Consider the following 17,190-nt stretch of genomic DNA (forward strand, 5'->3'; position numbering starts at 1 on the left):
ATTAAGGAGGGAGGAATGTAGTAATTGGGGCTATATGGAACGTGGATATCGGCCTGGATAGCTCAGAGGTTAGAGCACTTGACTAGTAATGCAGGGGTCCCGGGTTCGATTCCCAGTCCAGCCAAAGATTTTCTCCTCTCTCCTATATATACTACATTACCAAAACTATAAAGTAATTGTGAGTAGTACTCTTTGTAACATTACAAATTAAAGGTTCCCAAATCCATCCTAAACCTAGGGGCACCTATTCTAACCCGGATCCCCATGGGATCCAAAGAGTTGAAATACATGTAGTTTACATGTTTGAAAAGCTAGTATGATATATTAAGGTACATGTATTTCATTTAGCTGGATGAAGTAAATATGAAATCATACTAAGAATATAGATGTAGTACTATTTTTCTTTAATATTATATTTCAATTTCCTGTCATGGATTGAATTTATGTAAGGTTACATCATGTTTTATTGACATTCAACAACCAGAAGTTCTTTGATCCATAGGGTTTGGATAAAGCTATTATTCAATGTGTTAGATATTCAATACACATATGTGATAAACATGAGTATCAATGAAAAGTGAATCTCATTTTGTTTGGTAAATACTACAGTAACGATACAATATAAGGACAAATTTCAGGTATGTCAGAGGAGGAATGTAATGAGATAGAGAGACAGGAAATTGAGAAGGAAGAGGAGGAAGAGAGGAAGAATAGGAAGAATATCCTCCTAGAGCTGGACCACCATTACGAGAAGGTAGAAAGTTGCTGAAATTGAAATTACAATATGGCATTTGAATTCAATCACTGAAGTTTTTTTTTTTGATAATGTGTGATTTAAAGTCTATAATTTTTTAGTCTGTTTACTATCACTATTCAATACAATACATTCAAAATTTTTGCTTCTAGGAAAAGGAGGAGCTGTTAAAACAGATTGCACAAGGAGATGATAGACTTTCCAAAGAAAAAGCCCGACAACTGCAGCTGTTGAAATTAAAGCGAGAGGAACGCAAAGCTCGCAATGAGGACAGATTTGATTCGGCAGCACTGGTGCTAGGTTTGGCAGAAGAAAATAAGAAAAAGTGAGACTCTCATGCATTAATCTTCTAAGTTTGCCACGTTCAAATATGTGATACACTGTACCCAATGCTAAGAAGTTTTGCTGTTGATTTATGCAGCGCATAGTAATATCTAATAAAATTAAACATGTTAAAGCATGAAAAGTATGTTGATAAGGAAGAGATTGTTCCTATCTCACAGACAACAGGAAGTCACTGAAGAAGAGAGACAGCGGCAACAAAGGCTGGCAAGGGAGAGAATCGAGGCAGCTCGACGGAAACGAAGGGAAGGGAAGACAACTCCAGAGGAGGCAATCAACCACCAGACAGAAGACCGAGTAGAACTGCAGGAATCACTGACCATGGCAGTGGACAGACGCCATAGACATGAGAGGGATCTCCTGATACAGGTAATAGTGGGGGGAAAGAGAGGGATATCCTGATACAGGTAATAGTGTGGGGAAAGAGAGGGATATCCTGTTATAGGTAATAGTGTGGGGGGAAAGAGAGGGATATCCTGATACAGGTAATAGTGTGGGGAAAGAGAGGGATATCCTGTTATAGGTAATAGTGTGGGGGGAAAGAGAGGGATATCCTGATACAGGTAATAGTGTGGGGGGAAAGAGAGGGATATCCTGATACAGGTAATAGTGTGGGGAAAGAGAGGGATATCCTGTTATAGGTAATAGTGTGGGGGGAAAAAGAGGGATATCCTGATACAGGTAATAGTGTGGGGAAAGAGAGGGATATCCTGATACAGGTAATAGTGTGGGGGGAAAGAGAGGGATCTCCTGTTTTAGGTAATAGTGTGAGGAAAGAGAGGGATATCCTGTTATAGGTAATAGTGTTGGGGGGGGGGGGGGGAGAGGGATATCCTGTTATAGGTAATAGTGTGGGGGAAAAGAGAGGGATATCCTGATATAGGTAATAGTGTGGGGGAAAAGAGGGATATCCTGTTATAAGTAATAGTGTGTGTGTGTGGGGGGGAAAGAGAGGGATATCCTGATACAGGTAATAGTGTGGGGAAAGAGAGGGATATCCTGTTATAGGTAATAGTGTGGGGGGGAAAGAGAGGGATATCCTGATACAGGTAATAGTGTGGGGGGAAAGAGAGGGATATCCTGTTATAGGTAATAGTGTGGGGAAAGAGAGGGATATCCTGATACAGGTAATAGTGTGGGGGGAAAGAGAGGGAAATCTCCTGATACAGGTAATAGTGTGGGGGGAAAGAGAGGGATATCCTGTTATAGGTAATAGTGGGGGGGGGGGGGAGAGAGGGATATCCTGATACAGGTAATAGTGTGGGGGGGGGGAAGAGAGGGATCTCCTGATACAGGTAATAGTGTGGGGAAAGAGAGGGATATCCTTTTATAGGTAATAGTGGGGGGGGGATATCCTGTTATAGGTAATAGGATAGGAAAGTAGAGAGATATCCTAGTAGAGGTTCATATCTATAATGAATCCATGATAATTGGAATAATTTATAATGTAAATCGCATTTTTATATAAAAGTAACGGTGGTTAAAAAAAAAGCCATGTTTTTGTCAAGGGTATATGGTATGCTCTGGTCAGTTTCAAGTGTATAAATTATAGCTACTAGATGAATCCTCGTCAGGAGAAATTAGACAGAAGGCTGAGGCAATGTCTGAGGAAGAGAGACAGGACAAGCTGTACGAATTGAAAGAACTCCGCAAGCACTGGAGACAGTCAGAGAACCGAAGCACCGAGGAACACATGAAGATTCTACAAGTGAGGGACATAAAGTCTGTCTTAAATTTCAACTTTTTCCTGCCCCTGAGAATGAAGATAATGCTTCTGACTTGTCTAATTGTGTAACCATTTGTATATATCTGTCTTTCTGTAACATTTACAATACCTTTGAATTGTACAAGGTAGAGACTGCATATTTAGTCCTCTGAAAGATCAAGTTCGGAGCTTTATTCCAAGTCAAGGTCATATCATAATATGTCTAACTTGAAGGTCAAGTCTTCCACCACAGGACTTGGTCAAGGCCGCCGGGAGCATGTTTTTTTTTTTATATAAATGCATCTTGATTGTATGCAATGTATATAGCTACTCAGAATATTTTGTCAGCTTCATGATGTACTTTGAAAATTGCTTTAGTTATGAATTTTTATTTCTTTGTAAGTGAATGTTTTCTACGAAAAATAGAATTGCAAGAGGGTTTGCTTTTAATGGCCAAAGAGAAGAATTGATGTTTGAAAATAACAATTTCTTTACATTAGGAGGCTGCCTGTTATTTGATTCTGTCCGAACTTCACAAACACCAGGAGGAGGGACTTACAAAGACAGAAGAAGAGGTTAAAGTTCACATCCTGTCTGACCTACAGATGTGGCAAGATGCTGAGTCAGCCATGATTATGTCGAATTTGGATGACAAGGTACATGTGTAATGCTAAGATTCAGAGAGGTTTAGGAAGTAAAAGATGCCTAGTTTAGAAAATGTAAAGAAATGCATTTTACTGATACAAGTAATTTTCTATTATAACAGTGTACAATGATGGTGATTGCAGATTACAGTATGAACAAGCTTTTGTCAGATACATTTGTTTTGTTTCTTTCTGAAAGTGCACTATCACATCTAGAAATGTTACTATGTCTGAAAAGAAATTACTTCCTTTGAATTTATCTAAATGGCATGCATACATTCATGAAGTGGTACATGGGTATTCATTCTTCTGATTATTTGTTACAGGATGTAGGAACGCTGCAGCAAATGGTGAAAATGCAATCAATGGTGGAAGACGAGGGTCTCCATGACAACGTGTCACATGTTCTGCTGGACCAATCAAAGGGAGACAAATCTGAGGACAGAGAGGATGAATTGATCCAGGCGTTGGAGCAGAAATATGATGCTCTGAAGGATAAACTTATAGAAGCTGTAAGTACTGGTTTGTAGATAGTGGAAAGTAACTTTTTTAAAGACTTTTTAAAAAAAGTTTTTAAATCTTTCAAAAAATTTCCTAGATGTACATATAAAGCATTAGATATTTTGTGAAATTTATATCATGTTGTACAGTATAGTAATAAGATCCATTCTATCTCTCTAATGCTGAGTTATAAATGACTCACTGCAAAAAACAAAATAATTATGCTTTGTATTATTATCAGGCATTGAAAGAGTCAATGAGTGAAGATGAGTGGAACAAACTGTCTGACAGTGAAAAACAGAAAAGAATTGTGGAATTAAAGATGAAGGAGAGAAAACTTCGACAGGAGGGCAATGTGGAGGAAGCAGCAGCTATCTTTGAGAAAGTGCTGGAGAATGATGAATGTAAGGTTGACTTTGAATTGCTTGTGAAAACTGATATATGAATGTAGCAATGTGACTGTAAGTGTGTGGGTGTATGTTCACATGATGAGTGTATACATGATGTTGTGAGGGGGTGCCTGCTAATCACAGAATGTGAATTTTACATTTTCATCTGTCGATATACGATGAGGTTGATGTTAGAGATAATTCTGATGATGCCCAGTACATGTTAACTGGGACTATCAGTAAAGATCATGAATCACAGTAAGCAAGATTTTCCCAAATCAAAATGAAAGAGTTTTCATTTGATATCTTTTAGTGTTGGACCAGATTCTTGGACATGAGGATGAAGAGGATGAAGATAAAAAGAGAGATGAGCTGATAAAACATCGTGAGGACCAGGGACTGCCCACTGACGAGGAAACTATCAACGGGATCCTCGAGGAGCAGAAAAAGGAGCACGGCAAACAGAGGAGGATTGTAAGTACTTATAGAGAGATTGAAACAGGAGTACTCTTGTACTAAAGCTAGACTGGGTAGAGAGAGTAGAATGTGAATAGTTGTCTTTGATGGTGTAGATCATGATATTAATGAAGTGACACGTTCATTCATATATTAAGATTCAGACCAACACAGTCACTTTGGTTTACATGTAAATTTGTAAGTAGTAGAGTCAAATACAATTTCAGTTGTATTTCAATTCATGATCTGCTTCTATTCAGTCCTTTGATACATTTTTTTTTATCTTTTGATTTTTTGGAGTTCAATGAGGAATGATGAAATCATAGTATTACAAATATTATGTTTCAATCTTAGATTTAAGATATTGAATGATAAAACATGAATCATACAGGGAGATATTTGCCCCCGTTTTATTTTTGTCCCTTTCACCCTTGTTGTCAGTGGGTGAATTTAAAACTGAGCGAAACTGGGTGGGTTTATTTTCTTTTAACTCTCATTTAACACAACTGTGTCTGGGCAAATTTAAAACGGAGCAAACCCATCAGCAAGTGCAGAGAGGTGGAAATAACACTGGTCGAAAATAACCCTGTATGCAGTATATTGTTTTAATGTACTTTTGAAAACCAGCACTAAAACAATTTCTATTTTTTACGATGATTAGAATGTGTTGGAAAATTTGAACCTGATGTTGGAAGATGAGAAGGCGAAACTGTTGAAAGCCCTGAAGAACCAGCACAACAGAATAGACCAAGAGAGAGAACGACAACTGGCCATCGCTCGCCTACAACACGAGCGACGGAAACTAGCTCGAGAGGAGAAGTTCGAGTCGGCTGCCATCATCATCAGTCAGGCGAGGGAGAGGGAAGAGAAGCAGAAACAATCGTGAGTCAGAAATGATGACTAGTAATCAGTACTGTGTATTTCAATGTAACAACTATTAGTAGCAGATTGTACTGTAAACCCTTAAATGAAGATTGAATTCATCTGCCTTTTGGAACATTTTTACTGTGATAGTATAAATTTCTTGGCAGTATTTGCAGTTTATGTTGTTAAAAGGGCATGATTTGATTAAATTCATGTATATTTTATATATATAGATAATGAAGACTCTGAGTCATAAATTAAATTAGACGTCTCTTAAAGTCTGAATTTTATCTGAGAAATCTGCCATTAATATTTACAAAAACAAAACACATGTTTTGCAGTTTCAAAGAGGAAAGAGAAAGAATGAAGGCACTTGCCAGAGAGAGGTTGGAGGCGAGGAAGAGGAAGTTCCAGCAGAAGAAGGAGGAGGTCAGCGAGGAGGAGAGGCTGAGGAATGAGGATGATCGGCAGCAGCTTGAGGACGTAGTGCAGCCAAATGCTCAAGGTTTGTTATTGTAACAGGGACACACTTAGCTGATGTGCCATACAGTAAATACATGTACTGTACATTTCTTATTTGACACGAGTACTTAATATGGCAAAATGACTTGAATATGTCAAATCGCTTGAACATGAATTCGTGTGTCGTCTATTAATCTAAGAGTTTTAGAAACAGAAAATTTAAAGTGAGTAATTCTATTTCGCGAGTGATGCCTCTCTCGCAATTAATATGCGATAATGAATTCCTCGTGTATATTTAAGAATCTACAGTATTTCATTTATAATTGACTTTGCATGTAGGTCCAGCTTGAGTCATAATTCTAAAACATTTGCTTATGCCATAAATTTTGGACTTTAGGACAACACTGTGAAAGGGAATATTAGCACTGGGGGTAAAATACATGGATATACAATTGTCTTTCCTGGCGATAAGGCTTTTATATTTGTTGCAGTCCCATTGATTCAGTCCTGGGTTTCAGAGATAGCATGTTATATTATTATACCTGGAAGAAAGGATTGGATGTTAAATCATGTACATTTTTAAAACTATGCTTGGGAGAAATTTTCAAGGTTATTACTTCAATATGTAATTCATGTGACTTTCCCCCACCTTAAAATAACCACTTTTACAAGAATTCTGCTCTTAGAAGCAATGGCTTTGATCTTTTAACCCCTCTCTACCCCCTCCCCCCCGGACAATTTTGATCTTTAATATACATCAACGTAAAAATGCTGCAACAAATAACGAAAGTTTATTTCCTCTCAAATCAGCCCCTGAAGGTAAAGCTATTGTTGGATGATCTAACGACTCTGATTAGCCATTAAAATTGATAGTGATATCACTGCAATGTAAATACATAGTATGTAGTGTTTGAATTCTGACTTAAAACAAATATTAGCACAAAGAGTAGAAAATTCTATACCAGAATCAGTTTTCACTTAAGGGGGGGGGGGGGGGTTAATTTGCACTTGATTGTCAAGAATTATATTTTTTTATAACAGATATATCGGCTGTGCAAACATCCATCTTAGATGCACTTGATCAGCGTCAAACCGAGGAAAGGAATGTTTTAATGGACGTCATGCAGACAGCCAGAAACAGTGCTGCTATTGTCAGAGAAGCCAAGAAAATGTCCTCGCAGGTATAAAATGTAGTGGTCAGATTAAGACAATGATCCCACAGGGGTATAGGTTGAGGTGGTCAAGACAAGTAAATGGTCAGTCCTACAAGTAACAAGTGTTAGAGTCTGAAGAAGTAAATGTTCCCACTGGTTCAAAATGTTGGAGTCTGAACAAGTAAATATTCCCACAGGTTCACAATGTTGGAGTCTGAACAAGTAAATATTCCCACAGGTTCACAATGTTGGAGTCTGAACAAGTAAATATTCCCACAGGTTCACAATGTTGGACTCTGAACAAGTAAATATTCCCACAGGTTCACAATGTTGGACTCTGAGCAAGAAATATAACCACCACACATTGATTGTCAGATCATATAACCACAAATTCACTGATTCTCAGATCATATAATCACCACAATTTCATTGATTATCAGAGGTTAAAGAGTAGTGAAGTGTTTGTCTGGTATTCCCAGATTCTTGCACTTTCAAGATGGAAGTTGTTCCTGGTCGAGAGTCTGAGGGAAGCAAGGTGTAGTGTTATAATTACGTAGGCTATCATGCTATCCAATGTTGATAGGATTGTTACTAGTAATGACATGCAACTCAAAATGCAGGACTGGTAACAAAATTTCTGAAGTAGCTACAGTCTAGTATAAGAAAATGCTAAGCCACAAACACTGGCTGGTATGCATACTTTAAGAGTATTTCATTGAAAACACTTTTGTTTCAAAACAGGAGTTAAAAACTGAGTTGCTGAAGCTTGAGAATGCTGAGAAAAATTGGAAACAAACCTCAATGCAAGCCACTTTGCATGTTGATGAAGGAAAAATGTCCAAGGCAGAAAAAGGCAAGATGTTCAAAGAAGTGGCTCAGCGAAGGAGTGATCATCAAGCCATCTTAACAGAAGCCATGGTGTACAAACTCCAGCGTAAGTAAAAAACATAGCACAACATAGATGTTGTGTAGCAGTATGTACAAGCCTTCTTAACAGAGGCTATGGTGTACAAATTCCAGCGTAAGTAAAGAACATAGCACAACATAGATGTTGTTTAGCAGTAGGTACAGTACATGTACTTGGTAATTTGCAAAAAACTGAATGACAATAGAAAGTGGGTGGCCTATTTGCTAAATTGCACAGTAGTTTTCTTAAGCAATGAATGCATATGGATTTATTTATTTGGAAATCCATTGAATTGTATGCAGAGTGAAGATAATGGTGATGATGATAATTATGATGATGATAATGATAATGATCAAGATGATGGTGATGATAATGATGATATTGATGATGATTATGATCATAATAATGATATTGATGATGATAATAATGATGATGCTGATGATAATGATCAAGATGATGATGATGACAATGTTGATGATATTGATGATGATGATAATAATGATGGTAATGATGATGATAATGATGATGATGGTAATGATGATGACACTTTTGTAGTGGAGGAACAGTCACATAGGTCCCAAAATCCAGATATGTCAGATGATGAGAGGATAGATGACCTCAGTGTGGCAATGTTGGCAGATCTTCAGGAAAAACAGACGACAGAAAATTCCACCATCCAAACCCTCATGCACGATATGGTAATATATGTAGTAATTTCAGAAAAATATGAAATATTCCTCAATTCACAGAAAAAAATTTGGTTAAAAATTTCAATATGTATATTTGGTGCCTTCATGTATGTTGAATAAGAATAGGCATGATTCCATTTTCTTGTGCATCAGCCATTATACAAAGTTTACTTATTACACCATGAACTGAAATGTTGCAGCTAGACTGGTACATGTCATCAAGAAATAGTCTGTGGGGATCAAGGTTAGAATAGGTCCTCAGTACCCCTTGCTTGTCGTAAGAGGCGACTAAATGGAGTGGTCCTTCGGATGTGACCGCAAAAACCGAGGTCCTGTGTCACGGCAGGTGTGGCACGATAAAGATCACTCCCTGATCAAAGGCCATAAGCGCCGAGCATAGGCCTAAATTTTGCAGCCCTTCACCGGTACTGGTGATGTCTCCACATGAGTGAAATATTCTCGGGAGGGACGTTAAACAATGATCAATCAATCAATCTCTTATGTTTTACTCAGGAAGAGAAAGACCTTCTGGAAGTGAAGAGGGTACAGCGAATTGCGAAGCGTGAGGGGTGGTACGACGGCCTGACCGGAATGTTGTTCCAGCTGTCAGGGGCAGATCTCGCGGAAGAAGAGGTCAGTCTGGAGGTGCTGGACAAGACGATGGCCGACATTGAGGAGGACATGAAGAAAGAGAGAGACGACCTTATAGCGGAAGGTAAGTCTGATGATACAGGTTCAGGAGTCAGTAATTTTGGGTTTATTCCAGTAAATCTTATGAAACAGGTTCAGGAATCAGTAATTTGGGTTTATTTTAGTAAATCTGATGAAGGGTTAAGGAATCATTAATTTTGGGTTTATTCAGTAAATCTGATGATGGGTTAAGGAATCATTAATTTTGGGTTTATTTCAGTAAATCTGATGAGGGGTGTAAGGAATCAGTAATTTGGGTTTATTTCAGTAAATCTGATGATGGGTTAAGGAATCATTAATTTAGGGTTTATTTCAGTAAATCTGATGAAGGGTGTAAGGAATTAGTAATTTGGGTTTATTTCAGTAAATCTGATAATGGGTTAAGGAATCATTAATTTTGGGTTTATTTCAGTAAATCCGATGAAGGGTTAAGGAATCATTAATTTTGGGTTTATTTCAGTAAATCTGATGATGGGTTAAGGAATCATTAATTTTGGGTTTATTTCAGTATATCTGATGAAGGGTGTAAGGAATCAGTAATTTGGGTTTATTTCAGTAAATCTGATAAATGGGTTAAGGAATCATTAATTTTGGGTTTATTCAGTAAATCTGATGAAGGATGTAAGGATCAGTAATTTTGGGTTTATTTCAAATGATGAATTATAGTCTTGTTCATGGTAGTGTAATCTATGAGCTACATGTATGCAATGATGATAGTAATTATAAGATCAGGTTTTTTTTAATATTTTAGTATTGGCTGTTCATAAGTTTTTGCTCTTTTTGTTTACAGGAAATAATCACTGCATGTTTTGTTATTATTTCTACATTCTTTGTTTTATTGATATATACTTTCAGTTAAGAAACGTAAGTTTTTTGCTTGTGCACATAGTTCTCTGAAAAACTGAATTACACTACTAGCTGTGATGAATTTAATTCAGAATGATGCACCATTTTTTAATATCAAAATGTGAACATGATGCTAACTTATTCCAGTTTTTATTTTGTTTATATTCATGTAGTGGACTTTGAAGGCTATTAAACATAGCTCCTTCTTTTTATTTTGCATGTTTTTATGATGATTTTTAATTAAATACCTGCAACATTTTACCCCATTTACAAATGTATATCCACTGCATTACAACCCAATTTTTGCTGCAGTTTCATTTTTACTAATTTCACTTTAGATCACGTAACTTAGTTAGATATCCATAACATTTGTACAGACGGGACCTAAGGAGTGAGATAAAAAAAAAACTGTCGTCTAACATCAATTACGTGATATCTTGGGGGGGGGGGGGGGGGGGGGGGGGGGGGGGGGGCACACAACTCAACTTTTTAAAATCTTCAATGAAAGTGACATTTAAAGACTACACCTTCATGAATAAACAGTAGAAAAAAATATAGAGTCAGGGTGTCATCAGTACTTGTACAGTGCACTTTATAATCTGTTTGTATCAACATTCATCATATTTAGTTTCGGGGGTGGGGTGGGGGGGGGGGGTATTGATTAAAAACTATGCAAATTTAGGGCTTTTTTTTGTCTGAAATTGAACTTTTGATCTTGTCCCTGAAACAATGAATTTAAAATGATATGAAAGTCTTCTGTCCAAAAAATCCCAAAATAACAGGAGTGCGTGTAAAGCTGTATTCCGGTCAGCTTATACAGTTTTATTGTATCTAAAAGTAAAGAGGACCAAAATTTAGATTTTTCTAAGTAGAGGAAGTGTAACAGACCCAGTGTAAAACTAATGAATTAATATAAGCACATAGAAACTGTAAAATGTTATTGTATGATTGATAAATCTGGAGAGAGAAACTCTCAGAAAGATTCAGATTCATGACTCACATTCATAGCACATGACTTTACAGTTGCTGTAAGCACTAGATATCTGGGTAGACAGTAAAATTTCATGGAAAAAGAAACCCAAACTGAAAATTGTTTCTGTCTGTGTTGTACAGATCTGTCTGTCTGTGTGTCTTCTTTCTGTTGTATTGATGGGTACTATTCTACCTTGGAGCTTTCTCTAAGAAATGGCACACTGGTATTAATTTTCCATTCTACATCATGACATACTTAAGTTTATCACAAAATATTTCTCTTCAATCATAGACTTTTAATCTCAAAATTTTCATGATCAAATTTGATTTATCAATATCCAATCTGAACTATAAAAAAAAAAAAAAATTGACTCGATGATGGTAATTTAATCAAACAAATATTAAACACACACGAAAAGGATATGTTCATATCTTTAAAATTGTTTAAAAATACATTTGAGTTGTGCAAGGGCAGTACCAGGTTTTACAAAAATATGTAAAATATTTTGCATCTGCATATTATCACTTATGAATTTACATTGTATTCTCTGTAATGGGTGTACATGCTGTGTGACTACATGCCAATGTTTGGTCGAGTCAATAAATGGAAATCAAAATTAGAATGAAATTTTTGCAGCTGAGGTGAAATTAACAAGCATGACACCCGCTAGCTTATAATCTAATAGTGAGTGTTTGAAAAAGCTTGTTTTCAGAAGCTCCGTCTGTGTGTCAGTCCACGATTTTGATAAGTGGCATTCTCCACTCATTACGCTGGAGTGCAGTGGAAATTAATACACTGGTTTACCATCATAAACAAATGTACATACTGTATACTTTTCTCTCACGGAGACTGTATGGTACAGGTTTAGGAGTAGAGGGTATTAGATGTGTTAACCGTGTCTGTTTGTCCTTCCATCTGTGGTCCATGATTTTGTCCAGACATTTTGTAAGTGCATGGACTTTCCTGAAAATTTGTGCACATTTTATCACACCCTGATTATTGATAACTATTGAGATCAAAGGAATTTTGTGTGTCCTGTAACTTGTATTCAGGTGAAACATGAATAATGTCTTTCTGGTCTTCATCTAATTTACAATATTCCAAATATGTCCCAATATGAATGGGCCCTGTGGGGAGGGGAGGGGAGGGGGGGGGGGGGGGTAGGGATAATTAGTCCCATTAGGACAGGTGTAGTTAACTTAATCTACCTTCAACACCAACATGCTTTTTATCAGTTAGTCACCAAAATTTTATATGAATATCACAACCTCTAAATAACTATATCATATAGAGAGAGACTGGTGAGATGGGATCGAGAAGTGTGAGACTCGCACGCAAAGCATGAGATATGACTTGTGTCCTATATACATGTACAAACACACACACACATATACATATAATTATATACATATAGTTGAACTTCAGTAACTTGAACATTGATATGTCAAATACCATGGATATGTCAAAGTAAGAGGGAAGTCCCAACTACAATTTCTATATGGATTTTAACCTCATATCTCAAACCCTTGGATATCTCCAAAAAAAATTTCTGAGACATTCTTAAGACCTTTATACCTTGATCACAATGTCCTGCTAAGATTTGTCTCTGTCTGCACTTTTAAATGTGGTCAGTTAGGAGAGTGGTACGTTGTAACTTCATAGTGAACTGAAAGGTCAAAGTAATTGCTATGTGACAGCTAAAGGTTACAGTTTATTTTAATGTGACCACACTCAGGGGCATTGTGTTTCATGAACACATCTTGCTTAACTCTTTTTGAATGTTTGACATTTGTTACTTGTGACCTAATGTTGAGTGTAACAACCCCCAACTACTGGCCATTTGCATAAGTCCTGAGGACCCAAAATAACCACCCCTAGAATTGAACACTTGATGAGCCCCTAGCTGACTGGTCAGTTTTTCTAGTTTTACATGTACAGTTAACAAACTTCAGTATTAAGAATTGCTCATGTGAGATAGACTGGTCAGTTTGTATACAGTTAACAATTTAAACTATAGTAATTTAAAAGAACTGCTCATGTGAGATAGACTGGTCAGTTTCTTTAGTTTTACAGGTACAGTTAAGAAACTTTCGTATTAAGACTTTGATGATGTGAGATAGACTGGTCAGTTTCTCTAGTTTTACAGGTACAGTTAACAAACTTCAGTATTAAGAATTTGCTGGTGTGAGATAGACGGGTCAGTTTCTCTAGTTTTACAGGTGCAGTTAACAAACTCGTATTAAGAATTTGCTCATGTGAGATAGACTGGTCAGTTTATCTAGTTTTACAGGTACAGTTAACAAACTTTCGTATTAAGAATTTGCTGGTGTGAGATTAATAGAATCCTTCATTAGTACGAGTGTGAGATAGGGAAATTCCACCGAGGGGACAAGATTCGCAGTCTTGGACGAGGCTTTGCCGAGTCCTAGACAGCGAATCTTGTTCCAGAGGTGGAATTTCCCTATCCCACACGAGTAAATAATGAAGGATTATTTTTCTCACATTTTAACTACAGTTTAGTGCATAAAATTAGGAGCTTTCAGAAAATTTTAGATTATCAAAATCGTCATTTGAACTTCGATGCAAAAACTAATTAGATAGGCAGAAAGAGCATACCCGAAAATGGTTTACACTGTAAGTGTAAACTAAAAAACCCAAGGTTGTCCACCAGAAAGCTATACTACATTAAAATTTAAAGATAACAATCCAAAATATTTTTACTTCACTGTGTAACGTAAATCTTCACCGTGTAATGTAAATCATAGAAAATATATGACGTCACAATCAAATGACGTCGCAGCAGTGTGAGACAGAAAAATCTCACATGGCTGTCTCACATGGGTAAAGTCGATCTCACACTGGTGATAATGTGAGAAAGACTGGTCAGTTTCTCTAGTTTGGATGGTACAGTTAACAAACTTTCATATTAAGAATTTGGTCGTGTGAGATAGACTGGTCAGTTTTTCTAGTTTTACAGGTACAGTTAACAAACTGTCGTATTAAGAATTTGCTGGTGTGAGATAGACTGGTCAGTTTTTCTAGTTTTACAGGTACAGTTAACAAACTGTCGTATTAAGAATTTGCTGATGTGAGATAGACGGGTCAGTTTCTCTAGTTTTACAGGTACAGTTAACAAACTGTCGTATTAAGAATTCGGTCGTGTGAGATAGACTGGTCAGTTTCTCTAGTTTTACAGGTACAGTTAACAAATTGTCGTATTAAGAATTTGCTCATGTGAGATAGACTGGTCAGTTTCTCTAGTTTTACAGGTACAGTTAACAAACTTCAGTATTAAGAATTTGCTGGTGTGAGAGACACTCCATTGAGTCACAATTTATCTAGATAATGCCAACACAGTATGATATTCTAAGAAATCATTATACTTCCCACTGATTATCCTGTGTATTATTTGTGGTACTTCACCTACAGCTGGTAACATCTCAATATGAGTGAAAATTTTCAAAGGAACATAGAATTAAACAAACAAATGAACCAACAATCATATATAGTATTACATGATAGGAAATTTTATTTCAGTACAAACATCTACTTGTATATGTTCACAACCTTAACAATGAATATTTGATTGAATCATACTGGAGAGGATTATACTAAATGAAGAAAATAAATGCATGGATCTCACCTTTCATTACAGCCACTAGTGAAAATGCTTCGGAGGAGGAACTACAGCAGGCCCTGAAACAACTGGAGCATGAACAAGAACTGAAGCGAAAGGTAGACAAATATAAAACTGTACGAACACAAAACTAGGAGTAATCAGGAAATCGCCGATTATCTCATTTAGTAGAAGTTTACTATATGAACACAAAACTAGGAGTAATCAGGAAATCGCCGATTATCTCATTTAGTAAAAGAATAGTCTACTGTATGAATTTTCAACACAAAATTAGGAGTAATCGGGAAATCGCTGATTATCTCATTAGTAAAAGTTTACTGTACAAACACAAAATTAGGAGTAATCGGGAAATCGCTGATTATCTCATTAGTAAAAGTTTACTGTACAAACACAAAACTAGGAGTAATCAAGTAATCGAGGATTATCTCATTTAGTAAAAGTTTTATTTGTTTCTGAGAAATTTCTGATCATTTGATTTTGTGAGACAATAATCACACAAAATAAGATCCTCACTTAACATTCATTTTACCACAAAATTTATGAATAGTTTATAAGAAATTCTTATGAGCACTCTTATCCATTGCTTGAAGATAAAATCTCATTTAGATGAATAGGTAATATATGTAAGACATTGGAGTGAAACTTGTGAATTGTGTCAGAAATATTCCCAAATCTACAGTTCAAGTACATCGACATCAGAAATTAGCATGTTTTTATTAAACAGCATAATAAAGATAAATAATTTGAAGAAAAAAAATGACAAAATTCTAATTTCAACAATTTAACAAAACTGCTACTTTATCAGTATATATGAATTAATTGTGGATATTAGGGAAATCATTGTATAATAGACATACAGTAGAGGAAATACCAGCATAGGAGTTATTGCCCTTGACAACACTTTTTTGATATAGATAATATTATTGATAATTTATAGAAAATATAAACATGATCAGTATCAAAAAATTCACCAAGTTATGTATTACACCCTGTAAATAAAATTCCCCAAAAGGTATATTTATCATGCACATGGTTTAATTGAATAGAGATTTTACAAAAGCCTAGTATATGACATCACATGAGAGTGGATCTACCTTAAATGCTGAGTATTTGTGTCAGTGTTTCACAGAATTTTTTGTTTTTGTTTTGTCATAAAATTTTCTACAAGTTATATTTTTTATATCAGGCTGTGACAGCTGATTTAGAACAACAGAGGAAGAAGTTAATGGAGAAAGTGGCGGCGCGTAAACGTCACATGGAGGAGAAAGAGAGTGAGGAAATTAGAGCAGCTCAACTCATCCTGCTGTCCGAGAGTCAAGACAAAAAACAGAAGGAGTCGAAAGAGAACGAACGCAGTCAGCAGAACTCAGAGGTACGGAAATTATATGTTCACAGTGTACCTCATAGAATCTATAATACACAGGTGCACCTCAGAGGTATGGAAATATACATAGAATTTATAATACACAGCTTACCTCAGAGGTATGGAAATATACATAGAATTTATAATACACAGGTTACCTCATAGAATTTATAATACACAGGTTACCTCATAGAATTTATAATACATAGTGTACCTCATAGAATTTATAATACACAGCTTACCTCAGAGGTATGGAAATATACATAGAATCTATAATACACAGCTTACCTCAGAGGTATGGAAATATACATAGAATTTATAATACACAGGTTACCTCAGAGGTATGGAAATATACATAGAATTTATAATACACAGGTTACCTCATAGAATTTATAATACACAGGTTACCTCATAGAATTTATAATACATAGTGTACCTCATAGAATTTATAATACACAGGTTACCTCAGAGGTATGGAAATATACATAGAATTTATAATACACAGGTTACCTCAGAGGTATGGAAATATACATAGAATTTATAATATACAGGTTTAATACCTCAGAGGTACAGAAATATACATAGAATTTATAATACACAGGTGTACCTCATAGAATTTATAATACACAGGTTACCTCAGAGGTATGGAAATATACATAGAATCTATAATACACAGGTTACCTCAGAGGTATGGAAATATACATAGAATTTATAATACACAGGTTACCTCATAGAATTTATAATACACAGGTTACCTCATAGAATTTATAATACATAGTGTACCTCATAGAATTTATAATACACAGGTTACCTC

At 36.0% G+C, this 17,190-nt stretch overlaps 1 protein-coding gene across 3 annotated transcripts in view; it reads left to right on the plus strand.

The window, feature by feature from the left end:
• Positions 1-17,190, plus strand: part of LOC125654368 (trichohyalin-like) — a 52,359-nt gene that overhangs the window by 27,474 nt on the left and 7,695 nt on the right. For all 3 annotated transcript variants that reach the window (XM_056143899.1, XM_056143900.1, XM_056143901.1), the window contains exons 30-45: positions 639-754; positions 907-1,079; positions 1,258-1,465; positions 2,649-2,804; positions 3,302-3,457; positions 3,772-3,957; positions 4,188-4,350; positions 4,649-4,809; positions 5,453-5,673; positions 5,997-6,160; positions 7,159-7,298; positions 8,013-8,205; positions 8,734-8,876; positions 9,381-9,582; positions 15,032-15,111; positions 16,200-16,385. In XM_056143899.1, the coding sequence (XP_055999874.1) occupies positions 639-754; positions 907-1,079; positions 1,258-1,465; positions 2,649-2,804; positions 3,302-3,457; positions 3,772-3,957; positions 4,188-4,350; positions 4,649-4,809; positions 5,453-5,673; positions 5,997-6,160; positions 7,159-7,298; positions 8,013-8,205; positions 8,734-8,876; positions 9,381-9,582; positions 15,032-15,111; positions 16,200-16,385 (2,648 nt within the window). The remainder of the gene's footprint in view (positions 1-638; positions 755-906; positions 1,080-1,257; positions 1,466-2,648; positions 2,805-3,301; positions 3,458-3,771; positions 3,958-4,187; positions 4,351-4,648; positions 4,810-5,452; positions 5,674-5,996; positions 6,161-7,158; positions 7,299-8,012; positions 8,206-8,733; positions 8,877-9,380; positions 9,583-15,031; positions 15,112-16,199; positions 16,386-17,190) is intronic.

This window comes from Ostrea edulis, chromosome 7 (genome assembly GCF_947568905.1).
Source record: "Ostrea edulis chromosome 7, xbOstEdul1.1, whole genome shotgun sequence".
Lineage (NCBI taxonomy): Eukaryota > Metazoa > Mollusca > Bivalvia > Ostreida > Ostreidae > Ostrea > Ostrea edulis.